This window comes from Podarcis filfolensis (assembly GCF_964270895.1).
Source record: "Podarcis filfolensis genome assembly, chromosome: 18".
NCBI classification, from domain to species: domain Eukaryota; kingdom Metazoa; phylum Chordata; class Lepidosauria; order Squamata; family Lacertidae; genus Podarcis; species Podarcis filfolensis.
In genome coordinates this window covers 6,003,529-6,031,002 of record NC_139622.1, presented here as the reverse complement: position 1 = coordinate 6,031,002, position 27,474 = coordinate 6,003,529, and the positions used below count along the sequence as shown (strand labels likewise).

The 27,474-nt window shown below is 48.6% G+C and overlaps 1 protein-coding gene across 2 annotated transcripts; it reads left to right on the top strand.

The window, feature by feature from the left end:
* The first annotated feature begins 291 nt into the window (after nt 1-291).
* On the top strand, nt 292-26,093 carry DAPK3 (death associated protein kinase 3). Of its 2 annotated transcripts, none has more exons than XM_083594711.1 (9): nt 292-451; nt 2,213-2,347; nt 8,452-8,812; nt 10,677-10,806; nt 11,394-11,442; nt 13,433-13,459; nt 15,294-15,446; nt 22,373-22,418; nt 24,159-26,093. In XM_083594711.1, the coding sequence occupies exons 2-9, from the start codon at nt 2,286-2,288 to the stop codon at nt 24,699-24,701; spliced, it is 1,371 nt and encodes a 456-aa protein (XP_083450837.1). In that variant the 5' UTR covers nt 292-451; nt 2,213-2,285; the 3' UTR covers nt 24,702-26,093. The 2 variants fall into 2 exon arrangements, with proteins under 2 accessions (XP_083450837.1, XP_083450838.1); XM_083594712.1 differs by having other exon boundaries at nt 449-564.
* The last annotated feature ends 1,381 nt before the right edge of the window (nt 26,094-27,474 follow it).

Sequence of the window (27,474 nt, the reverse complement as noted above, 5' to 3'; positions counted from 1 at the left end):
CCCTTCTATTTGCCAGGAGGTGAGGGGACCAGTGGCCATGTTCCGCTTACCCTCCCTCAAAGTGGGCTGTGTGGCGTTGCTTTACCCATTAGATTCACATGCTGCATTTCTCAGGAGGCAGATGAGGTGATCAGGCACTCCCATTTCTTTCAGAGCTTGCATGCAGCAAAAAAAAAGCCAAATCTGCGAGGAGCTGCTGCTGCTGCTGCGCCGCCCCTGCAAGGCTTGCTCGGCTGCCTTGCTGGCTGAATGAATGACGTCACCGCCTGCCCGGGGATGCGGGGGAGGCGCCGGAGCCCGGGACTGTGACGTCACCTCCGCGCTTTAGCCAATGGGGAGAGCCGCTGCGGCCAGTGTTGGAATGCGGGCGGACGCGGCGCCTTGTCTCTCGCTCTCTCTCTCTCGGGGACGCGCCTTCCTCGCCTCCCGGGCGCGCTCTCGCCCTCCTAAGGTGGGCGATGGGGTGGGGGGTGGTTTGGGGGGGAGGCTGCGCTCTTTTGCAGGAGGATATTTTGCATTTCGATGCTATTAAATGGGGGTTTGGAAGTGGAAATCGCGAAAGAGGTGCTTTTGTTTGGGGGGGCCCCTAGATTTAGCAAAAAGGGGGCGGGGGGCAGATATGTGGGGCTCTGAGACGCGAGGGGTTTGAGGCTGGGGCTTGTGGGGGGGAGCGAGGGCTTGCTCGTGGGAAAAGGCTTTGTTAGGGAGGAAGGGGAGGGGAGTTTCCAGAAATATAGGGTTGGGCTTCCCCCCCCCTCCTTAGAGGTGGGTGGGGAGGAAATGTGGGGCTGGACTAGATGACCCTGGGGGGTCCCTTCCAGCTCTGCACTTCTGTGGTTCTAAGAAACGGCTGGCGGATAGGTGGTGGCCAGGAGGGAAGGGGTTAAGTTGTGGGGATGCTTTTGCCGTTAAGTCGCGGGGGGCACTTGATGTGAGGGAAGGGGTTACGTTTTGAGGTTGGGCTGCTTTTGATGGGAGGGGTTAAGTCGTGGGGGGTGCTGCTTTTGATGGGAGGGAAGGGGTTAAGTCGTGATGCTTTTGATGGGAGGGAAGGGGTTAAGTCGTGATGCTTTTGATTGGAAGGGAAGGGGTTAAGTCGTGATGCTTTTGATTGGAAGGGAAGGGGTTAAGTCGTGATGCTTTTGATGGGAGGGAAGCGGTTAAGTCGTGATGCTTTTGATGGGAGGGAAGGGGTTAAGTCGTGATGCTTTTGATTGGAAGGGAAGGGGTTAAGTCATGATGCTTTTGATGGGAGGGAAGGGGTTAAGTCATTATGCTTTTGATGGGAGGGAAGGGGTTAAGTCATGATGCTTTTGATGGGAGGGAAGGGGTTAAGTCGTGATGCTTTTGATGGGAGGGAAGGGGTTAAGTCGTGGGGCTGCTTTTGATATGGGGTTAAGTCTCAGGGCCGCCACTTTTGGAAAGATAGGGTGCAGAGGGGTCTGTGGGTCTGGACGGCAACTGCTGTGTGTGTGAATGGGGCTGGGATTCTTTTGGGGGGGTGGAGGAAGGTTGGGGGTGGAGGCTGCAGTTTATGGCTGGGATCTCTAGGGATGGGGGAGCAGCAGGCGAGAAAGGAGTCTCCGAAGGAAGCCGCTTTGAGTTCCTGTCACGGGGAAAAGGCAGGGAATAATAATAATAATAATAATAATAATAATAATAATAATAATAATTTATTATTTATACCCCGCCCATCTGACTGGGTTTCCCCAGCCACTCTGGGCGGCTTCCAACCAAATATTAAAAACAAGACAGCACCAGACATTAAAAACTTTGAGCAGAAGATTAAAATACAACGAATATTAAAAGATTCCCTAAAGAGGACTGCCTTCAGTTGTCTTTTAAAAGTAAAATAGTTGTTTATTTCCTTGACATCTGATGGGAGGGTGCCACCACCGAGAAGGCCCTGTGCCTGGTTCCCTGCAACCTCACTTCTCGCAGTGAGGGAACTGCCAGAAGGCCCTCGGCGCTGGACCTCAGCGTCCGGGCTGAACAATGGGGGTGGAGACGCTCCTTCGGGTATACTGAATCGGGGCCATTTAGGGCTTTGAAGGTCAGCACCAACACTTTGAATTGTGCTCGGAAACGTCCTGGGAGCCGATGAAGGTCTTTCAGGACTGGTGTTATATGGTCTCGGCGGCCGTTCCCAGTCACTTTCCTTTCCTCCGTTGCAGGAACATTTGACTGATCTTTATCCTTCCTCTTCGTTTAGTATTGATCCAGCGCCGGGCAGTCTGGAAATTTGGTGACGGGCGCATTTCCCGGTGAGCGGGGCGGAGAAAACCATGTCCACCTTCCGCCAAGAAAATGTGGAGGACTACTATGAGATGGAGGAAGAACTGGGCAGGTGAGGTGGCTGAGTACTTTGTTGTGCATCTGCTTGCATGTTTTGTGTGTGTGTGTGAGAGAGAAATAATAATAATAATATATTATTTATACCCCGCCCATCTGGCTGGGCTTCCCCAGCCACTCTGGGCAGCTTCCAAAAAAATATTAAAATACTGTAATACATCAAACATTAAAAGCTTCCCTAAACAGGGCTGCCTTCAGATGTCTTCTCAAAGTCTGGTAGTTATTTTTCTATTTGACATCCGGTGGGAGGGCGTTCCACAGGGCAGGCGCCACTACCGAGAAGGCCCTCTGTCTGGTTCCCTGTAACTTGGCTTCTCGCAGTGAGGGAACCGCCAGAAGGCCCTCGGTGCTGGACCTCAGTGTCTGGGTAGAGACATGGAGAGACAGGAGGAGGTAATTAGGCAGGAATGCGGAACGAGGGAGGAGCAGCCCAGTTAATAATAATAATAATATAATAATAATTTATTATTTATACCCCACCCATCTGGCTGGGTTTCCAGCAAAACACTAAAATACAATAACCTATTAAACATTAAAAGCTTCCCTAAACAGGGCTGCCTTCAGATGTCTTCTAAAAGTTTGGTAGTTATTTTTCTATTTGGCATCCGGTGGGAGGGCGTTCCACAAGGCGGGTGCCACCACCGAGAAGGCCCTCTGCCTGGTTCCCTGTAACTTGGCTTCTCGCAGGGAGGGAACCGCCAGAAGGCCCTCGGCGCTGGACCTCAGTGTCGACAACTGCCAGCAATAAAAAGGCAAGAAATCTCCAAGATCACGTGTGTTCCCCGATGGTGAATTTATAGGAAGCAAGGTGTGATCGTTTGTGTGTGCGCTGGTGCAAGTTATTTTAAAGTTATTGCTGATCAATTCGTGATGATATCGCGAAACTCCCATGGACAATTCCAACTTCTCCCTTGGAAATCTCAGCGAAGCGACGTTGATAAACAGCCTGCAGCTTTTGTTGGTTCAGGTTAGTTCAAAGGGCCTTTTTGCAAAGAGCTCTGGGACGCCATAACAGAATGGACTGGCTTGTAAAAGAGTATTGGGAAATAATTCGTAATGAATTGAAAAAAAAATGTTTAAAAGTACTTTTTCAAAAAAGCAACAACACCAGAGTCCTTTTCGTCGGGGATAATTCGGAAGGAAATTCCCAGGTGTCAAAAAAGGTTATTTATGTATGCTACTACACCGGCCCTTGTTTCGTTAGCCCCAAAATGGACAACAAGCGAGGTTGCAGCCAAAGAAGAATTGCAACTTAAGCTGATGCACAGCTTGCAGACTTAATATATAGAACATGGGTAGGCAAACTAAGGCCTGGGGGCCGGATGCGGCCCAATCGCCTTCTCAATCTGGCCCGTGGACAGTCCAGGAATCAGCATGTTTTGACATGAGTAGAATATGTGCTTTTATTCAAAAGGCAACACTGGGTTATTTGTGGGGCACAGAAATTCGTTCATTTCTTTAATATAGTCTGGCCCCCCACAAGGTCTGAGGGACAGTGGACTGGCCCCCGGCTGAAAAAGTTTGCTGACCCCTCATATAGAATAAGAAAACAAGAAGAATGTACGTTTAGAGAAGATTGGAAAATGTTTGAATATATGGGGGGAAATTGTGTATATTTGAAAACGTTGGTACCGCTAACATAAATTCAAAAGTGTAAATCAGTTTTGATGGACGCAGTAATGGAATACGGAATGGCATAGCTTTTGTAAAATATGCAGGGATTTATGTTCTGCAAAGTGAACCATTGAAAGAGAAGGGATAGTTGTTGATATCGTAAAGGTAAAGGTAAAGGGACTCCTGACCAGTAGATCAAGTCGTGGCCGACTCTGAGGTTGCGGCGCGCATTTCGCTTTAATGGCCGAGGGAGCCGGCATACAGCTTCCGGGTCATGTGGCCAGCAGGACTAAGCCGCTTCTGGTGAACCAGAGCAGTGCATGGAAACGCCGTTTACCTTCCCGCCGGAATGGTACCTATTTATCTACTTGCACTTTGACGTGCTTTCAAACTGCTAGGTTGGCAGGAGCAGGGACCGAGCAACGGGAGCTCACTCCGTCGTGGGGATTCGAACCGCCGACCTTCTGATCGGCAAGCCCTAGGCTCTGCGGTTTAACCCACAGCACCACCCGCGTCCCGTTGATATCTTAAGGTTCTTTACATGAATATTCTAAAAGGTGAAACATAAAATATAATAAAAATTGGCAGCCTAGGAGACTGTTGCCATGCTGGGGCTTAAAACATCAAACCCTGGTTCGATTTTTCGGCTTTTTGTGTCTGCATCCTGTGTGCTTGCCTCACACAAGCGGGTTCTGACTTCACACTAGAATTTCAGATCGCCCCGGAGCATCGCTTGCGGCGTTTCTGCATTCTTGACTTGTGCGTCAGCTGCACAAACTATTTCAGGGACGTTTCCTGTCTTGAGTAATTCTAGTCTGGCCAGCAGATTTGAGGCAGTCTCCCCGCCCCCCCCAGCCTGGGAAAAGGAAGTGAGGGTGTCGCAAGGATCTCACCCGTATCCTGAACTCAGAATCCACGGGTGTCTTAACGACTACCTTCAGAAATACTGTAAAATTAATGAATGTTAAAACGATGTTGGATTGAACATAAGTGGCATTAGCAACAAAGTTAATAAGAATATGCAAAAATGAATTGATAATGGATGAAAATATAGAGTTATAATATGTTAAGATACAGAGTTAAGATAAACGAAAGAGGGTAAGGATTTGCTGATTTGATTATTTAAATGGGAATACAAAAAGGGGAGGTGTGAGGAGGCCAAGGAAATAAGCTAATGAGTTCAAAGTTACAAAAAACGGATTTGTTTTTAATTCTTTTTTAGCTATTTGTCTTTTGTATTTTGTATTTTTATTCTTCTTTTTTCATGTATTTTTCTATGTTCTCTTTTTTGTATCTTTTTCTTTTTATATGACTTTTTTTATGTTGTAAACTTATGTTTTTGTAAAACTTCAATAAATATCTTTTTTTAAAAAAAACAACAGAATGCACGGGTGTCGCAACTGTGGTTTCAGGGGGTGATGCGAGATGCTTGCCCAATATTGCGGCCTCACCCTGATCTGACGATATACACAGGATTCGGCCCCAGACCTTTGCAACACCGTCACCTCTTTGGTAGCAGTAGGGCAGCTTCATTGTATGCTTGTTTTTGCGGACGTAAATCCCGCCAGGGTGAATATAAAAATCAATGATTTTTTTAAAAAATGATTTTTTAATTTAAATTGGATTTTTTTAAAAAATTTAAATTGGATTTCTTTTATTTAAATTGATTTTCTTAAAAAAATAAATTGGATTTTTAAAATAAAATGGTTTTGGATGAAAAATCTATCTAAAGGTGTTTTTCCATTTAAGTTACATTATAGTCCATCAGGAAATAAAGATTTGTTTTTTCATGTGTGCTAAAACTCAGTCTAAGTGTTTTTTTTTTTTTTAAAAATGTTTAACCACATCAGTTAACAAACATGGATACATGTGCTATAACGTTATTGTTTTAGTTAAAATAAATTGTTTAAATTGTTATGATTATTTTTCTCCTTCCAATAGAGCACAGCAGAAAAGTTGCCCAAATATAAACAGTTAACTTACTAAACCTCACAATCACTTCATAGTTATCGGTCTACGTATTTCTGATAGTATTACCAATTTTTATCTCGTAAGTATTACCAAATCAGTCTTTTTTTATATAACTGTAAAAAAAAAACCTAACTAAGAAGACAAGGACTTTAAAAAGGAACGGGAAAAATTTTATAATTTAAATAGGAGACCATTGTAAACAAATCAAAACTTTAGCTGGACTATAAGAATCACTTGTAAAGTAACGAAGGTTATGGACCATTTGGACAAATCAAAATAGCCGAGAACGTATTGATATGTAGTCTTAATTATTGTAATAAGGACCCATGTTAGGGGATGTTGGGGAAAGTCATGAGAATCTCACAAAATGATAATACAATTTTTCAGGCTGTAAATTTCTATTGACAGGAATTTTTTTAAAAAATCCCCCAAGAAATAAAAAATGCTTATATAAAAATCCCCCAAAATCTTAAATTTGATTTGGGATATGTTTCCCCCAAAAAGGCTCAACAATTTCGTCATCGTCCCCCCGCAAAAACTCCGCAACTTTGTCCAGATTTTCACTTTTGAGAATATGGCAGCCCTATTTAAGATCCCAATTAGCGATCAAATTCCCCCTTTTTGGACACAGTGGTGAACTGAGAAACCAAAGCCAGTCCACTTATTTTTTGTTTGTTTTTTAAGAAAACCTTGTGTGCAAAATCTGTTTGTTCCCCCCCCCCCCCGCGCCTCATTGCTATCCGTCCGGATGAATTTTTGCTGATAGCCAGCAGAAATAAATCAGGTTGAGTTGCTTTTGCTCTGCTTCCTTGTCCTTTTCTTTTTGCAGCGGCAGCCGTATATGGAAAGCTAGCTTGGTGTGTGATCTCACCTTTGAAAAATGTAAATAGCTGCATTTCGATGTCCTCATGCCCGCGGCTTTATTAAAACAGAGCGCAAAGAGGTTTTTCTTCTTCCGTAGGCCTTTCCTTCTATGGAAAGACTCAGAATTTGTGAAACAATATGCGTGTGACGGACATTTTCTCCTCTTTTAGCAACTAGTGTAGATGTCTCCCAGCTTTTTCACGCTCACAAAAACCAGGAAGTGCTTCTTTGCTGGGGCAGACTGGAGTGTCGGGAATGTGCTGTGTGCTAACTGGGTCCACTTTGGAGCACGGGGAAATCCACAAATATCCCCTTTCTGCAAAATATCTCCTTCAGTTTCATGGTCCTGCCTGGCTTCATAGAACCGATTTGTGGAATAATAATAATAATAATAATAATAATAATAATAATAATAATAATAATTTATTTATACCCTGCCCATCTGGCTGGGCTTTCCCAGCCGCTCTGGTCGGCTTCCAAAAAAATATTAAAATACTGTAATACATCAAACATTAAAAGCTTCCCTAAACAGGCTGCCTTCAGATGTCTTCTAAAACTCTGGTAGTTGTTCTCTTTGACATCTGGTGGGAGGGCGTTCCGCAGGGCGGGTGCCACTACCGAGAAGGCCCTCTGCCTGGTTCCCTGTAACTTGGCTTCTCACAGTGAGGGAACCGCCAGAAGGCCCTCGGCGCTGGATCTCAGTGTCCGGGCTGAACGATGGGGGTGGAGACGCTCCTTCAGGTATACTGGACCGAGGCCATTTAGGGCTTTAAAGGTCAGCACCAAAACTTTGAATAGTGCTTGGAAACGTACTGGGAGCCAATGCAGGTCTTTCAAAACCGGTGTTATATGGTCTCGGCAGCCGCTCCCAGAAACGTTTAGGATGCGGGTGGCGCTGTGGGTTAAACCACAGAGCCTAGGGCTTGCCGATCAGAAAGTTGGCCGTTCGAATCCCCGCGACGGGGTGAGCTCCCATTGCTCAGTCCCTGCCCCTGCCAACCTAGCAGTTCGAAAGTACGTCAAAGTGAAAGTAGATCAATAGGTATTGCTCCAGCGGGAAGGTAAACGGCGTTTCCGTGCGCTGCTCTGGTTCGCCAGAAGCGGCTCAGTCCTGCTGGCCATATGACCCGGAAGCTGTACGCCGGCTCCCTTGGCCAATAAAGTGAGATGAGCGCCGCAACCCCAGAGTCGGCCATAAGTGGACCTAATGGTCAGGGGTCCCTTTACCTTTACTTTACACAGAGGAATGATGTGCGGTGTCGGAAATAGGAGTCTCAGAAAAAGGGGAAGGAAGTCAAGATTTGAAATGTCAAAAGGACTGTAAAATTAGTGAAATGTATAAACCTGAACGGCATAAGCAAAATTTAAAATAAAAATAAAATATAGTGGATGCTCGGGTTGCGAACGTGATCCGTGCGGGATGCACGTTCGCAACCCGCAGCTTTCGCAACCCGTGTCTTGCAATTTGGTGCTTCTACGCATACGCAAAGTGCGATTTGGCGCTTCTGCGCATGTGCGACCGCCGAAACCCGGACGTAACCCGTACTTCCGGGTTTCGGCGTCCGCAACCCGAAAAATGCAACCTGAAGCGGCTGTAACCCGAGGTATGACTGCAAGTGAACGTTTTCCGTCCCTCTCTCCCCCTCTCAGCGGCCAGTTTGCGATCGTGCGCAAGTGCCGTGAGAAGAAGAGCGGCCTGGAATACGCGGCCAAGTTCATCAAGAAGCGTCGCCTGTCCTCCAGCCGCCGCGGGGTGAGCCGCGAGGAGATTGAGCGGGAGGTTGACATCCTGCGCGAGATCCAGCACCCCAACATCATCACGCTGCATGACATCTTCGAGAACAAGACGGACGTGGTGTTGATCCTGGAGCTGGTCTCCGGCGGAGAGCTCTTCGATTTCCTGGCCGAAAAGGAGTCGCTGACGGAGGAGGAGGCCACGCAGTTCCTCAAGCAGATTTTGGACGGCGTCCACTACCTCCACTCCAAACGCATCGCCCACTTTGACCTCAAGGTGAGATCCTGCTCACACAATATAATAATAATAAATTTTATTTATACCCCGCCCTCCCTGGCCAGAGCTGGGCTCAGGGCGACTAAAACCAATAAAATCACAGTAAAAAAATAATAGAGGAAAAAGGGGGGGGAGGGAAAGGGGGAAAAAACCCCAATTTAAAATACAGGTTAAAATGCAATTTAAAATGCAGCCTCATTTTAAAGTAGCTGATAAATCAAGACCATAAGGGGAGAGGAGAACATAAGGGTCAGACCGAGTCCAAACCAAAGGCCCTGCAGAAAGATGTCAAGTCCCGCAGAGCCCTAGTCTCTTGTGACAGAGCGTTCCGCCAAGTCGGGGCCAGTACTGAAAAGGCCCTGGCCCTAGTTGAGACCAATCTAGCCTCCTTGAGGCTCAGGACCTCCAAAGTGGTGTTATTTGTGGACCTTAAGGTCCTCCGCGGGGCATACCAGGAGAGACGGTCCCGTAGGTATGTGGGTCCTAGGCCGCAGGCTGGTGACTGGGAGCGGCCGCCAGGAGCATATAACACCGGTCCTAAAGGATTTATGTTGGCTCCCAGTACGTTTCCGAGCGCAATTAAAAGTTTTGGTGATGATCTTTAAGGCCGGAAACAGCCTTGGCTCTGAATACCTGAAGGAGGTCCAGCTCCAAGGGCTTTCTGGCAGTTCCTTCACTGAGAGAAGTGAGGTTGCAGGGAACCAGGCAGAGGGCCTTCTCAGTAGTGGCACCCTCCCATCAGATGTCAAGTAACCATACAGTGGTACCTCGGGTTACATATGTTTCGGGTTACATACGCTTCAGTTTACTGACTCTGCTAACCCAGAAATAGTACCTCGGGTTAAGAACTTTGCTTCAGGATGAGAACAGAAACTTCGTGGTGGCGGCAGTGGAAGGCCCCATTAGCTAAAGTGGTGCTTCAGGTTAAGAACAGTTTCAGGTTAAGAACGGATCTCCGGAACGAATTAAGTACTTAACTCGAGGTACCACTGTACAACCTTTAGAAGACATCTGAAGGCAGCCCTATATTGGATTGTTCTTAACATTTCGTGCCAGTTCCACCTGGGACGTAGGCTGAGACCCTCCCTGCCCGCGGACTGTCTTGCCAGAGTGGTGCATGCTCTGGTTATCTCCCGCTTGAACTACTGCAATGCGCTCTCCGTGGGGCTACCTTTGAAGGTGACCCGGAAACTACAACTAATCCAGAATGCGGCAGCTAGACTGGTGACTGGGAGCAGCCACCGAGACCACAAAACACTGGTCTTGAAAGACCTACATTGGCTCCCAGTACGTTTCCGAGCACAATTCAGTGTTGGTGCTGACCTTTAAAGCCCTAAATGGCCTCGGTCCAGTATACCTGAAGGAGCGTCTCCATCCCCATCATTCAGCCCGGACATGGAGGTCCAGCGCCGAGGGCCTTCTGGTGGTTCCCTCATTGTGAGAAGCAAAGCTACAGGGAACCAGGCAGAGGGCCTTCTCGGTAGTGGCGCCCGCCCTGTGGAACGCCCTCCCATCAGATTTCAAGGAGATAAACAACTACCTGACATTCAGAAGACATCTGAAGGCAGCCCTGTTCAGGGAAGTTTTTAATGTGTGACATTTTAGTGCATTTTTGGTCTCTGTTGGAAGCCGCCCAGAGTGGCTGGGGAAACCCAGCCAGATGGGCGGGGTACAAATAATAAATTATTATGATTATTATTATTTGATGTTTCATTTTTTAATATTCTGTTGGAAGCCGCCCAGAGTGGCAGGGGGCAAACTCGGTCAGATGAGGAGCTTGTAAATAATAAAAACAACATTACCCTGATCCTCTGGCGGCAGAGACTTAGTGCTCATGTGTTCTCTCAACGTTTCCCCCTCCCAGCCTGAAAACATCATGCTCCTTGATAAGAACGTCCCAAGCCCTCGCATCAAGCTGATCGACTTTGGCATTGCCCACAAGATTGAAGCAGGGAACGAGTTCAAAAACATCTTTGGCACTCCCGAGTTTGTAGGTATGTGTGTTAGACCAGGCTGTTGGGGGAGTGCAACGGAATGGGGTGGTTGATGGTTGAGGGGTGAGGGGCGAGCAAGCAGGAGAAACCCTCAGCCTGGAAATGAGGGGATGGTCTAAACCACAGAGCCTAGGACTTGCCGATCAGAAGGTCGGTGGTTCGAATCCCCGCAATGGGGTGAGCTCCCGTTGCTCGGTCCCAGCTCCTGCCAACCTAGCAGTTCGAAAGCACGCCAGCGCAAGTAGATAAATAGGTACCACTCCGGTGGGAAGGTAAACAGCATTTCCGTGCGCTCTGGTTTCCATCATGGTGTCCCGTTGCGCCAGAAGCGGTTTAGTCCTGCTGGCCACACGACCTGGAAAGCTGTCTGTGCTCAACACGCCGGCTCCCTCGGCCTGAAACCGAGATGAGCGCCGCAACCCCAGAGTCGCCTTGGACTGGACTGAACCATCCAGGAGTCCTTTACCTTAACGTATCTCCATATATCTGGACCCACAAAGTATTTGAGAGGCAGATGCACAGATCCTGGTTGGTTGTGGTTCTCTGTCCCAGAAATGCTTATTTTTTTCTCATCACTCTCTCCAAAGCTCCAGAAATAGTCAACTACGAACCTTTGGGCCTGGAGGCTGATATGTGGTGAGTAAAATAAACTTGGCTTAGATTTCCTGTGGAATTTAATGCATTATTATTATTATTATTATTATTATTATTATTATTATTATTATTAAATGCACAGTAACTTCGCTGTGATGGGACGCGGGTGGCACTGTGGGTTAAACCACAAAGTCTAGGACTTGCCGATCAGAAGGTCGGCGGTTCGAATCCCCGCAATGACTCGGTGAGCTCCTGTTGCTCGGCCCCTGCTCCTGCCAACCTAGCAGTTCGAAAGCGTGTCAAAATGCAAGTAGATAAGCGGGAAGGGAAACGGCGTTTCCGTGCGCTGCTCTGGTTCTCCAGAAGCGGCTTAGTCCTGCTGGCCACATGACCCGGAAGCTGTACGCCTGCTCCCTAGGCAATAAAGCAAGATGAGCGCCGCAACCCCAGAGTCGGCCGCGACTGGACCTAATGGTCAGGGGTCCCTTTACCTTTCTGTGGGAATCTCCTTCGCTGGAGGTTTTTCAACGGAGGCTGGGTGGCCATCTGTCAGGAACTTTTCATCTGCAGATTAAATGAACCTTGGGGGGTAGCCTTCCAACTCCACAGTTTCCGTGGATTTTTATTTGTTTATGAACCACTTCCCAAGGTCTGTAGCACCCTGGGCCTGGGAAGAGAACTTCAGGAAAGCTCCTGGGCAGATCCCAGATGCTCTCTAGCTTTCGGAGCACCTCTGTTGGGGAAAATCTACACTACTCTACACTGTCCCTTACCCAATTCCTCTCCTTCCTGCTTTTTAACCCCTCTCCCTCGCTAGGCGACCCTAAACCTTCTGAAATCGTCCTCTTTCCCCTCCTCGTGGTCCTTTGCTGAGGCAGCCCAAGTTCCTTTCCTAGGTCTCCTCTTCTCTAATCTGTCATGGCTTATTTGTTTGTGTTGTGTTGGTGCTGACCTTTAAAACCCTAAACGGCCTCGGCCCAGGAAACCTGAAGGAGCGTCTCCATCCCCATCGTCCAGCCCGGACACGGAGGTCCAGCTCCGAGGGCCTTCTGGCGGTTCCGTCCCTGCGAGAAGCGAGGTTACAGGGAACCAGGCAGAGGGCCTTCTCGGTAGTGGCACCCGCCCTGTGGAACACCCTCCCATCAGATGTCGAGGAAATAACTATCTGACTTTTAGAAGACATCTGAAGGCAGCCTTGTTTAGGGACCTTTTTAATGTTTGATCGTGTTTTTAATATTCTGTTGGGAGCCGCCCAGAGTGGCTGGGGAAACCCGGCCAGATGGGCGGGATAATATAATAATATAGTGGTACCTCGGGTTACATATGCTTCAGGTTACATACACTTCAGGTTACAGACTCCGCTAACCCATAAATAGTACCTCGGGCTCAGAACTTTGCTTCAGGATGAGAACAGAAATTGTGCCCCGGCGGCAGCAGGAGGCCCCATTAGCTAAAGCGGTGCTTCAGGTTAAGAACAGTTTCAGGTTAAGTACAGACCTCCGGAACAAATTAAGTACTTAACCCGAGGTACCACTGTAATAATAATAATAATAATAATAATAATAATAATAATAATAATAATTTTTATTTATACTCTGCCCTCCCCAGCCAAGACCGGGCTCAGGGCGGCCAACACCAGGTATAAAAACAACTGATTAAAATACAACTTAAAAACAAGATTAAAATACAACATTAAAATGCAGCCGCATTTCAGTAGAAACTCAAATCAAAAATTCCCCCTTTGCCCCAATCTCACTTCTCTTGCTTCTCCCTGCTGGGACCCAAAGATGCTCTCAGGTGCTGACCTTTTCTGCTGCCAGATTTATTGCTAATTTCTGACTCCTTGTCCTCAGCCGTGTGTCAGCGCAGCTGTTGAGTCAACTGGGGAACACCAGGCATTGTCTAGGGCTGAGTCCAGCAGCATTTTTTGGGGGGGGTTGCAGATCTCCCACCCCATGTTTCTGTGTCTTTTGGGACATTTCGATGCTAGTATGTTGATCCTCTCCCTTTCCTTTCCCTTCCTTCATTCCAGGAGCATCGGCGTCATCACCTATATCCTGTGAGTATTTCAAAACAAAACACCTTGCGCAAAGTCGAGCCCTGTGCTGGGAGAACAAGCATAGCTCTGCCGGTAGAGCGCAGGGCCCTTAACCTCAGGGTTTTGGGTTCGAGACACACGTGAGGCAAAAGATTCCTGCATTGCAGGGGGCCCTAAACGGCCTCGGCCCAGTATACCTGAAGGAGCGTCTCCACCCCCATCGTTCTGCCCGGACACTGAGGTCCAGCGCCGAGGGCCTTCTGGCGGTTCCCTCCCTGCGAGAAGCAAAGCTACAGGGAACCAGGCAGAGGGCCTTCTTGGTAGTGGCTCCCTCCCATCGGATGTCAAGGAAATAAACAACTAACTGACTTTTAGAAGACATCTGAAGGCAGCCCCGTTCAGGGAATTTTTAAATGTGTGACATTTTAACGTATTTTTAATCTTTGTTGGAAGCCGCCCAGAGTGGCTGGGGAGACGCAGCCAGATGGTTGGGGTACAAATAATAAATTATTATTATTATTATTATAGATGACTTCCGCAGTCCCTTCCAATTTGACAATTCTGTGCTTCTCCAGAAGGGTTGCATGTTGAGTAGTGCAGCGCCTTTGGGGAAGAGGGGGCTTAGCTTTCTGTTTTGGGTTTTTCTCCCCCCCTAGGTCCGGCGCTTGGGACGCAAGTGGCGCTGTGGGTTAAACCACAGAGCCTAGGGCTTGCCGATCAGAAGGTCGGCGGTTCGAATCCCCGCGACGGGGTGAGCTCCCGTTGCTCAGTCCCTGCTCCTGCCAACCTAGCAGTTCGAAAGCACGTCAAAGTGCAAGTAGATAAATAGGTACCGCTCCGGCGGGAAGGTAAACGGTGTTTCCGTGCGCTGCTCTGGTTCGCCAGAAGCGGCTTAGTCCTGCTGGCCACATGACCCGGTCGGCCAATATTGGTCGGCCAATAAAGCGAGATGAGCGCCGCAACCCCAGAGTCGACCACGACTGGACCTAATGGTCAGGGGTCCCTTTACCTTTTATATCCGGCACTTAGCGCATGCTGGTGTCAGTAACTCGGGTTCAAGGTGGGTGGAGATCTTAGCCCAGCCAGGAAGCCATAGCTGCCCTTCTGGTGGTCAAAGGGCACAGCAGCTTGCTTTGGGGTCAAGCAAGCCTTGGGGGCCGAGAGCAGCGGATACCGTAAAGATCATAGAGACATAACAAGAGTCTTCTGGATGGGTTGGGAGAGTGCTCTTGTGTTCGAATCCTGATTGTGGATGGTGTTTTTTCCATCGGATCTTTTTAAAGAGACGTTGGCTGGCCCCCTGTCAGGGATGCTTTATCCGTGCTCCCTGCCTGGCAGGGGGTTGGTCTAGAGGACCTTTGGGGAGCCCCTTGCAACTCTACAATTCTACCTCCTTATGTACTTCACCCTCCCAGACTTTTGCTAGCTTTCGATTACAGAGTATGGTACGTTCTTCGTCGACTTGGATTCCTGCTTTAAAAATTATTTTTTAAAAAAAAAAATCTGTGGATTTTTATTGATGGTTTAAATCAGGGGTGCCCAAGCTTTTTCCAAAGAGGGCCAGATTTGAGGAAGTGAACACGCGTGAGGGCCGACCAAAGTTGTTGAGCTCTTTTTACAATTTTACCCCAAAGTTGTTGAGTTGGGTTTTTTTTTTTTAGGATTGAAGTTTTGCTGAGATTTTTTAAGGATTTTACCCCGGGACATATACTGCCATGGGGATTGGATTAAATGGACTAGATTAGGCCCCTGAAACAGGCTTTGGACATGCCTGGTTTAAATTGTTTGGTTACTTGTTACAAAACGCCTCAATAAAGCCGTTTCTTCTTCTTTTTTTATCCTTTCGCCCTTGTAGCTTAAGCGGCGCCTCTCCGTTCCTGGGCGAAACGAAGCAAGAAACCTTGACCAACATTTCTGCTGTCAACTATGACTTTGACGAGGAGTACTTTAGCAACACCAGCGAGCTGGCGAAGGACTTCATTCGGCGGCTGCTCGTCAAGGATCCCAAGTACGAAACGCGGGTGGTGGGTTATGGGTGTCTGTTTTGGGACTACGGTTCCCATCATCCCTGACCTGTTCGCTAGGGATGATGGGAGTTGTAGTCCCCAAACAGCTGGAGGGCCAAATTTGGCCATCGCTGCATGCAGCCTACCCCAGCCCCTGCAACGTTAATGGCAGCGGTGAAATTTGAACGTGGAACCTCGTGAGTCATATCTCAGTCTCTCTCAAGACGACACTAATGCGATCGGCGCAAGCTTTGGCATAATACTAATAATAACAATAATTTATTATTTGTACCCCGCCCATCTTTCTGGGTCCCCCCAGCCACGCTGGGCGGCTTCCAACAAAACACTAAAATACAAGAACCTATTAAACATTAAAAGCTTCCCTAAACAGGGCTGCCTTTAGATGTCTTCTAAAAGTTTGGTAGTTATTTTTCTCTTTGACATCTGGTGGGAGGGCGTTCCACAGGGTGGGTGCCACCACCGAGAAGGCCCTCTGCCTGGTTCCCTGTAACCTCACTTCTCGCAATGAGGGAACCGCCAGAAGGCCCTCAGAGCTGGACCTCAGTGTCCGGGCTGAACGATGGAGGTGGAGATGCTCCTTCAGGTATACTGGACCAAGGCCGTTTAGGGCTTTAAAGGTCAGCACCAACACTTTGAATTGTGCTCGGAAACGTACTGGGAGCCAGTGTAGATCTCTTTGTCAGGCTGCACAGATCTCTTTGCCAGGCCAGATGTTCCTAAACGACAACAATGAGAGAAAAGGGTGTTTTCCCAAGGCAAATATATATTTTCCTGTTGACTACATTTGTTCAAGGCCTCTGACGTCCCTCCTTGCCTCTCCCGAAGCCTCGGAGAAAATTGAATAAATTAGGCGGCGTGAGACACCTGTGCGCAAAACCTGTTTAGCTTGTACTTGCTCATGTGTTGCCGCCTCATGCAGCTTCTAAAAGCATAGAATAGGGATAGTGGACTTTCGCAGCCTCGCGTTTGCCTCTTCCCCTACCCGGCTGGTCAACTTTGACAGGTGGGCAGAGCCACCGCCTGCCAGTCACCTGATGTCATGATGTCAGGTGATTGACAGGTGGGCGGTCAAAGCTGATATGTCGGGGGGGGGTTGCTTTGCCAGTGGGAACGTGCTGAGAAAGCGGGAGTGACTTTTAAACGCATCAGCAGAGGGACCCAATCCTGCTCCCTGCAGCGGTCTGCTTCTCCAGCGCAGCCCTTGCAGCGGATTGAGAAGTGAATGCGGTTTTGGGGAAATGGCTTCATGGGCCAAACTGGACAATTTGGCAGGTCAAAGTTGTCCCAGGGACAGGAGGTTCCCATCCATGCTCTATAATGTCACGGAATGGTGAGTTCACGCCCCGCATTGATGACCCTCTTCCGACACAGCAAATCTAAGATTCTGTGAATCATTGCAAAGGAAGTCGTTTCTTGTGTGACCCGCTAGAAACATCTGTTATAAGAATTTTAAGATCTCCAGTATAGTAAGTTTACCAGATTTTTTTCAAAGAATCTGGGGACACCTTTTTTTTTTGAAAAAAGAAAAAAAAGTTATTTTTAAAAAGTGTTTTTTTTTTTTAAAAAAGAAGTAATATCAAAGGGTGCTCATCAATGGTTCCTCTTCATCCTGGAGAAGAGTGACTAGTGGGGTGCCACAGGGTTCTGTCTTGGGCCCGGTCTTATTCAACATCTTTATCAATGACTTGGATGATGGACTCAAGGACATCCTGATCAAATTTGCAGATGACACCAAACTGGGAGGGGTGGCTAACACCCCAGAGGACAGGATCACACTTCAAAACGACCTTGACAGATTAGAGAACTGGGCCAAAACAAACAAGATGAATTTTAACAGGGAGAAATGTAAAGTATTGCACTTGGGCAAAAAAAATACAAGAGGCACAAATACAAGATGGGTGACACCTGGCTTGAGAGCAGTACATGTGAAAAGGATCTAGGAGTCTTGGTTGAGCACAAACTTGACATGAGCCAACAGTGTGACGCGGCAGCTAAAAAAGCCAATGCAATTCTGGGCTGCATCAATAGGAGTATAGCATCTAGATCAAGGGAAGTAATAGTGCCACTGTATTCTGCTCTGGTCAGACCTCACCTGGAGTACTGTGTCCAGTTCTGGGCACCACAGTTCAAGAAGGACACTGACAAACTGGAACGTGTCCAGAGGAGGGCAACCAAAATGGTCAAAGGCCTGGACACGATGCCTTATGAGGAACGGCTAAGGGAGCTGGGCATGTTTAGCCTGGAGAAGAGGAGGTTAAGGGGTGATATGATAGCCATGTTCAAATATATAAAAGGATGTCACATAGAGGAGGGAGAAAGGTTGTTTTCTGCTGCTCCAGAGAAGCGGACACGGAGCAATGGTTCCAAACTACAAGAAAGAAGATTCCACCTAAACATTAGGAAGAACTTCCTGACAGTAAGAGCTGTTCGACAGTGGAATTTGCTGCCAAGGAGTGTGGTGGAGTCTCCTTCTTTGGAGGTCTTTAAGCAGAGGCTTGACAACAGAATGTCAGGAGTGCTCTGATGGTGTTCCTGCTTGGCAGGGGGTTGGACTCGATGGCCCTTGTGGTCTCTTCCAACTCTATGATCTTCTCTTCTATGTTCTCCTCTGTCGTGCAGCCTTCCTCTGGGCCCTGGCCTGGTCTCTTTGACCGCTAGCTGCCATGGAGTAGGCTCGGGTCAGGCCTGGGCTCGGCCACATGTCCTTGCCCTCCTGGTACTCTCCTACCTCTCCTCATCGGCGGTGGGGCAGCAGCGTGGCAAGTTTGGGGCCCCCCTCTTTTTTCTCCTTCCTCTTTCTCTCTCCTCCTTCTCCTCTCCTCCTTCTCCCTGCGTCGGCTCTGGGGTTTTCCTGGCCCCAGAGCGCCACTGGGCAGTCGGCCGGGTGGCCAGGCACTCTTGCTCCTGGCTCGATTTGGGTCGTGGGTGTGTGTGTCAGTGGTGCCCCAGTTGACGCGCCGGGTGTTCCCAGTTCCCCAGCGGCAGTCTCAGCAGCCCGGAGCCAGCCTGGTAGCGCAATTGGCTCTGGCTGGCTTCAGGAGCTGCTCGCTGCCATGGCATCGGCCATTTTGCCTCGCCGGAAGTCCCCGTATGATGTGTCTTGTGCCGTCGAACCAATCACGCAACATTCATTCTCTACTAATAAGTCTACAACACTTATCCGGGGACATTAAATGAAATCCGGGGACGGATTTTGTCCGGGGACAGATTTCATAGAATCATAGAATCATAGAATCATAGAGTTGGAAGAGACCACAAGGGCCATCGAGTCCAACCCCCTGCCAAGCAGGAAACACCATCAGAGCACTCCTGACATATGGTTGTCAAGCCTCTGCTTAAAGACCTCCAAAGAAGGAGACTCCACCACACTCCTTGGCAGCAAATTCCACTGTCGAACAGCTCTTACTGTCAGGAAGTTCTTCCTAATGTTTAGGTGGAATCTTCTTTCTTGTAGTTTGGATCCATTGCTCCGTGTCCGCTTCTCTGGAGCAGCAGAAAACAACCTTTCTCCCTCCTCTATGTGACATCCTTTTATATATTTGAACATGGCTATCATATCACCCCTTAACCTCCTCTTCTCCAGGCTAAACATGCCCAGCTCCCTTAGCCGTTCCTCATAAGGCATCGTTTCCAGGCCTTTGGCCATTTTGGTTGCCCTCCTCTGGACACGTTCCAGTTTGTCAGTGTCCTTCTTGAACTGTGGTGCCCAGAACTGGACACAGTACTCCAGGTGAGGTCTGACCAGAGCAGAATACAGTGGCACTATTACTTCCCTTGATCTAGATGCTATACTCCTATTGATGCAGCCCAGAATTGCATTGGCTTTTTTAGCTGCCGCGTCACACTGTTGGCTCATGTCAAGTTTGTGGTCAACCAAGATTCCTAGATCCTTTTCACATGTACTGCTCTCAAGCCAGGTGTCACCCATCTTGTATTTGTGCCTCTCATTTTTTTTGCCCAAGTGCAATACTTTACATTCCTCCCTGTTAAAATTCATCTTGTTTGTTTTGGCCCAGTTCTCTAATCTGTCAAGGTCGTTTTGAAGTGTGATCCTGTCCTCTGGGGTGTTAGCCACCCCTCCCAGTTTGGTGTCATCTGCAAATTTGATCAGGATGTCCTTGAGTCCATCATCCAAGTCGTTGATAAAGATGTTGAATAAGACCGGGCCCAAGACAGAACCCTGTGGCACCCCACTAGTCACTCTTCTCCAGGATGAATTTGTATATCCAGAGACCGTCCCCGGGAAATGGGGGCGTCTGGTAACCATACAATATAGAATAAATATTCATAAATGCACACATATAAACCATGTGTCTGAAATAGTACAGGAGAGCAATCCTGAAGCCACTTTGACTCTCCCAGTGACCTCAAATATTCCTCTGCAGTAAGGGAGGAAAATGGGAAAAGACTCCCCATGGTCTTTTGCTGATAAATCCTGTCTTAAGGGTATATTTGTGTATGAATCAGTTGAGCCTGTGACCCGGACTCAGGAACTAATTAACCATCACAAAAGAATGGCCTGGCTACCCAGGCAATGCAATCAGTGACCATTATCAGGTATCCTGGCAGGAGGGATTTCTGCTGTAGACCTCCTCCTTCTGTGATGTATGTATGATGTTTAAGGGGGTGTAATTGGGCTATAGGGTGGCCAATTTCAAAAGTCTATATAGGGGCTTTGTTCGGAGTTCAGCCTCCCTCCTGCATGTGGTGGGTGGGGACCCTGTTGCAATAGTTCCTTGAATAAAGATCAGGCTTACTAGCCGCTTTGCTTCTCGATATACTCTGGTTGGCCTCTGTCATTTTCTCCTGCCGATGGGGAACCCACTTAAGGACTCTACAGTGGTACCTCGGGTTAAGTACTTAATTCGTTCCGGAGGTGTGTTCTTAACCTGAAACTGTTCTTAAGCTGAAGCACCACTTTAGCTAATGGGGCCTCCTGCTGCCACCGCACGATTTCTGTTCTCATCCTGAAGCAAAGTTCTTAACCCGAGGTACTATTTCTGGGTTGGCGGAGTCTGTAACCTGAAGCGTATGTAACCTGAAGCGTATGTAACCTGAAGCGTATGTAACCTGAAGCGTATGTAACCTGAGGTACCACTGTATATGGGCTCTGGAATACCCCATAAGGGAAAGGGAGCAGTATTTTCTTATAAAATTATTAAGCATCACCCTCTTGAATGGACAACACGCTCCATTCGAACACCAAGAGGAAATGAGCAAGGTGAGTTTCCACAGGGCTTGTATTGGACAGAATCCTGGCACGTTGTGTCCCTGGCGTGTTGTCCATTTGAGAGGGAGACGCTTAATCATCACCCATATCTGGGGGGCGGTCACAGAGAAGGTGGAGCAAGCTGGCCTCCAAGTTCGGTAGGACCCAAATTAACGGATTCAAGTGACAAAAGATAATAATAATATAATAAAATTTATTTATACCCCGCCCTCCCCAGCCAAGACCGGGCTCAGGGCGGCTACCAACCAGTAATAAAAACAAGCAGATTGAAATACAACTTAAAAAACAAGATTAAAATACAATGTTAAAATGCAGCCTCAACACAGGAGGAGAAAGGAAAAAAGAAAGAGGGGGAGGGAATCAAACTGATTCTAAGCCAAAGGCCAGGCGGAACAACTCTGTCTTACAGGCCCTGTGGAAAGAAATCAGATCCCGCAGGGCCCTGGTCTCATGAGACAGAGTGTTCCACCAGGCCGGGGCCAGTGTTGAAAAGGCCCTGCCTCTGGTTGAGGCTAATCTAACTTCCTTAGGGCCCGGGACCTCTAGGGACCTTGAAGCTCTCCGTGGGGCATACCGGGAGAGGCAGTCCCGTAGGTACGAGGGTCCTAGGCTGTGAAGGGCTTTAAAGGTCAAAACCAGCACCTTAAATCTGACCCTGTACTCCACCGGGAGCCAATGCAGTTTGAAAAGCACTGGGTGAATCTGCTCCCATGGCAGAGACCCCGTGAGGAGCCTCGCTGCAGCATTCTGCACCTGCTGGAGTTTCTGGGACAGCTTCAAGGGCAGCCCTGCATACAGCAAATTACAGTAGTCAAGCCTGGAGGTGACCGTCGCATGGATCACTGCGGCCAGGTCGGGGCGGGAAAGGTAAGGGACCAACTGCTTGATGCGGCGAAGGTGGGAAAATGTCGCCTTGGCTGTTGCTGTAACCTGTGCCTCCGTGGAAAGGATGAGATTCTGACTAAACAGCAGGAAGAACTTTCTGAAAGCAAGAGCTGTCCGAGAGTGGAACGGACTTCCGTGAAAGGTGTTGGGCTCTCCTTTTAAGGAGAAGTTGCGTGGCCATCTGCCAGGGATTCTTCCGCTATGATTCCCGCATTGCAAGGGGGTTAGAATAACAGAACTGCTTAGTTGCAAAAGCCAGGTAACTCTCAGGTCCAACGCCACAGCGCTAATGATTTCCCCAACAGAACTGCATTTTATTTTATTTTATAAATATAAATATTAAATTTTATTTAGCATAATTATTACAAAATACAAGCAAAATACATACAAATACATACATACATATTTTTTCAGATAAGCACACACATATAAAAAAGAAAAGGAAAAAGTAGGAAGAAAAATTACAAAAAGAAGAAAAATTGGAAGAATTCCCTCCAAATTTGCTCGATGGAAGCGAGTCAAACAATGACGTTTTATTGTTGAGATATTTGTGGAGTGAATTCAGAACTGCATTTTAAATTGGATTTTAACCTGTATTTTAAATTGTTTAAATTTAAATTGTTTAAATTGTTTTTTATGTTTTTACTGTAATTTTACTGTTGTTAGCCGCCCTGAGCCCGTCTCTGGCCGGGGAGGGCAGAGTATAAATAAAATTTATTATTATTGTTGTTTTTATTATTATTATTATTAATTATTATTATTAACTGACCTCTGCTCCTCGTTCTGTTTCAGGAAGCGGATGACCATCGACCAGAGCCTGGAGCACCCGTGGATTAAGGTAAAAACCGAGATGTTTCAGAATGTTGGCTTGCGGTTCCTAGGCTATATTTTCCACCCGCTCTTGAACCAGGCAGGGTTCCAGATTTGTAAGATCGGTAGCAAAGCCTTACGATCTAAGCCACGAAGCAGAGGAAGAAAGGGGGTGTTGGGGAGGGCAGGTTGGGGAGAAGATGGGAGCCAGCAAGTTCAGGAGACGGTGATTCAGCTCCCTGCCTCCTTGGGAAACAAAATCGCCCAGCAAGCAGCCTTTGGGGAGCTGCTGTGGGAGGATGGTGAAAGGGGTTGGAGCACACGGGTTGGCGGTGGTGGCAGACGAAGGGCACATTCCTCTTGACAAGCTCACCCTGACTGTGACCTGCAGGTTCAAAATGGATTCTAGAATCCTCCTCACTCACTTTGTCTTTTGTTTTGAAGTGGGGGCTGCAAGGTGACTGGAGGGGTCCGCGGTGCTTCTCCTCCCTTCCCCTTTTGCTGGGTTACGATACGATATGATAATCTTTATTGTCGTTGTCCCATACAGAACAACGAAATTGGAAAAAATCTACATCAGACATTCAAAAGCCAACAAGCCTGCAATAATAATAATAATAATAATATTAATAATAATAATAATAATAATAATAATAATAATAATAATAATTTATTATTTATACCCCGCCTCAATTCAACCTCAATCCATTAGCCGCCATCCATCCTCCAACCGCCTCCAGACACTCACACAAGACATTCACTGCCTTCACTGGTTCCGATTTAAAACAGAGGTAGTGCTGGGTATCGTCCGCATACTGATGAACCCCCAGCCCAAACCCCAAGTAAATAGATGTGTAAAGATTTAAAGGATAGAAACTTTTGGTCTCAGATGAAAAGGATGGGTAGTGTTGCTGAGTGGGGAGAGACTCTGTGGGTCCCCTAGACCAGGGGTCAGCAAACTTACTGCGCCTTGGGCCAGTGTCTCCATGCCGGAGGAGCGCGTGCCCATATGTGTGCACACACACTATTTCTGGCACACTTCCGGGTTGGAGGAGCACCGGAAATAGCTTGTGCGCACGGGCCTCCTCTGACCCGGAGGTGCACAGGAACTAAGGCTTGCGCATGCGCGAATAACGCTTGTGCTTGCACACAATTTACCTTATTTTTCGCTCTATAGGACGCACCCGACCATAGGACACACCTTGTTTTAGAGGGGGAGAACAAGGAAAAAAAAAAATCTCCCCCTCTCTGCTCAGCGCCCCTTCAGCGAAGCGGCAGGAGAAACAGACCCCCTTCCATTTCTCCTCCCGCTTAGCTGAAGGGGCGCTGCGCCTTAGCTGAAGGGGCACCTACCCTTCAGCGAAAGGAACCCGAAGCCTCCGGAGCGCGGCAGGAGCACTCCCACTGCGCTTCGGAGGCTTCGTGTTGCTATCGCTGAGGCCAAGGAGCCTGCATTCGCTCCATAAGACGCACACACATTTCCCCTTCATTTTTGGAGGGGAAAAATGTGCGTCTTATAGAGCGAAAAATACAGTATTTCCGGTAATCCTCCAACCCGGAAGTGGGCAGCTGTGCAGAGCTGGTAAGATCGGGCGGCGGGGGTCGCCGCGGGCCAGATAAATGAGTCCCTTGGGCCTTATCCGGCCCGTGAACCTTAGTTTGGGGACCCCTGCTCTAGACTGACCCCCTGGAATGGGGGTGGCGGGGGGGAAAGAGAAGCAACTGCCCGAGCCTCTTTTCTGAGCGTCTCCCCGCTGACCCTTTGCAGGTGATCAAGCGCCGCAACGTCCGCAACGAGGACAACAGCAAGAAGCCGGAGCGCCGCCGCCTCAAGACGACCCGCCTGAAGGAGTACACCATCAAGTCCCACTCCAGCATGCCGCCCAACAACACCTACGTCAACTTTGAGCGCTTCTCCAAGGTCATGGAGGAGGTGGCGGCCGCCGAGGAGGGCCTTCGCGAGCTTCAGCGGAGCAAGAAGTCCTTCCGCGAAGACATTGAGGCCCTGCGCTCCATCTACGAGGAGAAGGAGCTGTGGTACAAGGAGGAGAACGAAGCCGTGGGCCAGGACCTGCGGCAGATCCGCCAGGAGATGCAGAAGACGGAGGCCCTCAAGCGCCAGGCGCAGGAGGAAGCCCGGAGCGCCTCGCTGGCGGCCAACGGGCTGAAACGGCGCTACCGGAAGCTGGAGAACCGCTACGAGGCCCTGGCCAAACAGCTGGCGTCCGAGATGAAGTTCGTGCAAGAGCTGGTGCGCTCCATCGAGTTGGAGAAGCTGCGGGGCGGGGAAGGGGACTGCGGCATCCGCTAGCGCCCTCCCCTCCTGGGGCGGGGTGAGGAGACGGGAGCAGATCCGTCTCGGCCGTGGGTTCGAGGGCTGTGCCCCCTCACCCAGCCTCCTGGCCCAGCGTCCCAACGACTCTTTGACCTACGGCTCCTTATTTAATCACTGGTGTGGCGTGCTTCCTGGACTACGTATCCCATGATGCAGCGCTCCTGCCGGGACCCAGCATGGCGGGCGACATCCCTGCGTGCTCGGGACTTGTAGCCTGAAGGTGGAACTTTGTGCTTGTTAAAAATATCCCGTCTTGCCCGGGGCTTCTCGTTCTGCTCTTTTTCGGCCCCAGGATGCGCCGGCCGTCTTGAGGGTTTGAAGAGAGCGGGACGTCGGCGTTCTCTTCCCCCAAATGAGGTTCCGATGGCAAACTTTGAAACCCAAAAGTCTTGTTTCTGTTTGCTCGCTGGGCTTCAGAGTGCGGAGAGACTGCTGCCCAGATTATGGGAGATTATGGTGCCCAGATTATGGGAGATTATGGTGCCTAGATTATGGTGCAGATGTGATGTGCGAGAGAAGGGTTTTGCCTCGCTAAATCGGCCATTCCAGGGCAGAACATGACGCCCCATTATCCTTTGGGTCTTTTCTGCTAGGGGCCTCGTGGCAGGTTTTCTGGGACCAAGGCTGCATTTACAAACCACATGGCTTGTGTTCCGGATATCGGAGGGAGCTTCACTTCACAAATATCAGGGTGTCTCTGGGTTGCAGGCAGCGAAAAGTAGGTTATGAGAACTTCCTTCCCTAAAGTGTTTGTGGTAACAAACATCTGCCTAGGTAGGACATCCAAACATTTTAAATCTTTTTCCAGGATCTGCCTCTTTTATCCTTTATCGTTTTGAAGTAGCCTCATGGTACATTTTCTTTCCTATTATTATTCTTTGTATCAAGAAGTCATCTTTGCTTTTTTAATAATAATAATAATAATCGCAGGATTCTTGGTTTGGGTTCATGTTTAGGAGGAGGTGGTTAGGAGGAGGTGCAGCTTCTCTTACCAGCCGAAGCTCTGGGAATTTCAGATATTAACTGTGAATCGAGGGGTGGTGGTGGTCATTGTTAAGAAATCACACGCTTAGGACTGATGTGGCTACGGGCAGGGATATTTCCAGGTGTCTTTTGTATCGAACGTTTATGATGATATGTGCTCGGGATGCTGCCGGGGCTGTCACACACAAGTCCTGCTTTCAGCGCTGTTTCGTAACTGCAAAAGTTCGGGGGCAGCCGCACCGCTTCATCCCCAGCCGGGGCGCATCCTGTAACCTCCTGCTGAAACCCTGTAACGTTTCGTTCTGCAGATGTTGTGCTTTAGCAAGCATGTGGTACAGCTTGGGGGAAGCATCGCAGAGTCACCAATAAAGCAGAATCAATCCACCTTGGCGCACTGTTACTTTTTTCTGGAACCCTCTGCAGAATGCAACTGCTGCAAAATGTGCATTGGAGGGGGGACGGCTTAGTATTGACAGATTCCATCCACCTTATTTTGGAGCCCTGCAGCCTCAAAAGTCAAGTGTGGCTGAGGTTATCTGCTAACTCGCGGGGGTAGTATTCCTCTCTTCAGAATTACAAGAACAGGCCTCTGTGGCTTTTCCGGAGACCCCACATTATTGTCCAAAGCGGGGAGAGGGAGGGATGGGGAGAGACTTGATATAAGAATTTTAAGGTCTTATATATAATAGGCTAGTGATGTATGGAAGTGAGAGCTGGACCATAAAGACGGCTGATCGCCAAAGAATTGATTCTTTTGAATTCTGGTGCTGGAGGAGACTCTTGAGAGTCCCATGGACGGCAAGAAGATCAAACGTATCCATTCTGAAGGAAATCAGCCCTGAGTGCTCACTGGAAGGACAGATCCTGAAGCTGAGGCTCCAATACTTTGGCCACCTCATGAGAAGAGAAGAGCTCCCTGGAAAAGACCCTGATGTTGGGAAAGATGGAGGGCACAAGGAGAAGGGGACGACAGAGGACCAGATGGTGGGACAGTGTTTTTGAAGCTACAAACATGAGTCTTACCAAACTGCGGGAGGCAGTGGAAGACAGGAATGCCTGGCGTGCTCTGGTCCATGGGGTCATGAAGAGTCGGACACGACTAAACGACTAAACAACAACAACATATAATAGGTAAAGGTAAAGGGACCCCTGACCATTAGGTCCAGTCGTGGCCGACTCTGGGGTTACGGCGCTCATCTTGCTTTATTGCTGGCGTACAGCATTCGGGTCATGTGGCCAGCATGACTAAGCCGCTTCTGGCGAACCAGAGCAGCGCACGGAAACACTGTTTACCTTCCCGCCAGAGCGGGACCTATTTATCTACTTGCACTTTGACGTGCTAGGTTGGCAGGAGCAGGGACCGAGCAACGGGAGCTCACCCCGTCGTGGGGATTCGAACCGCCAACCTTCTGATCGGCAAGTCCTAGGCTCTGTGGTTTAACCCACAGCGCCACCCGCGTCCCTATATATATTATAGATGTTCATAAATGTACCAAGCAAACATACAAATATGCAAACCACATGTCTGAAGCACACAGAAAAGTCCCAAAACCGTTCTGTCTCCCAAAATGACCTCAAATATTTCTCTGCAAGGTCGAAGGAAATGGGAAATCTCCCCATTGTCTCTTTCACAAATCCTGTCCTAAGGGCACTTTTAAGATATGAATGTGGTGTGAGCCTGCGACCTGGATTCAGGAACTGAGTAAGAAAAGAGTGGCCAGGATGCCCAGGTAATCCAATCGAGCAACCTAGCAGACAAGGGAAA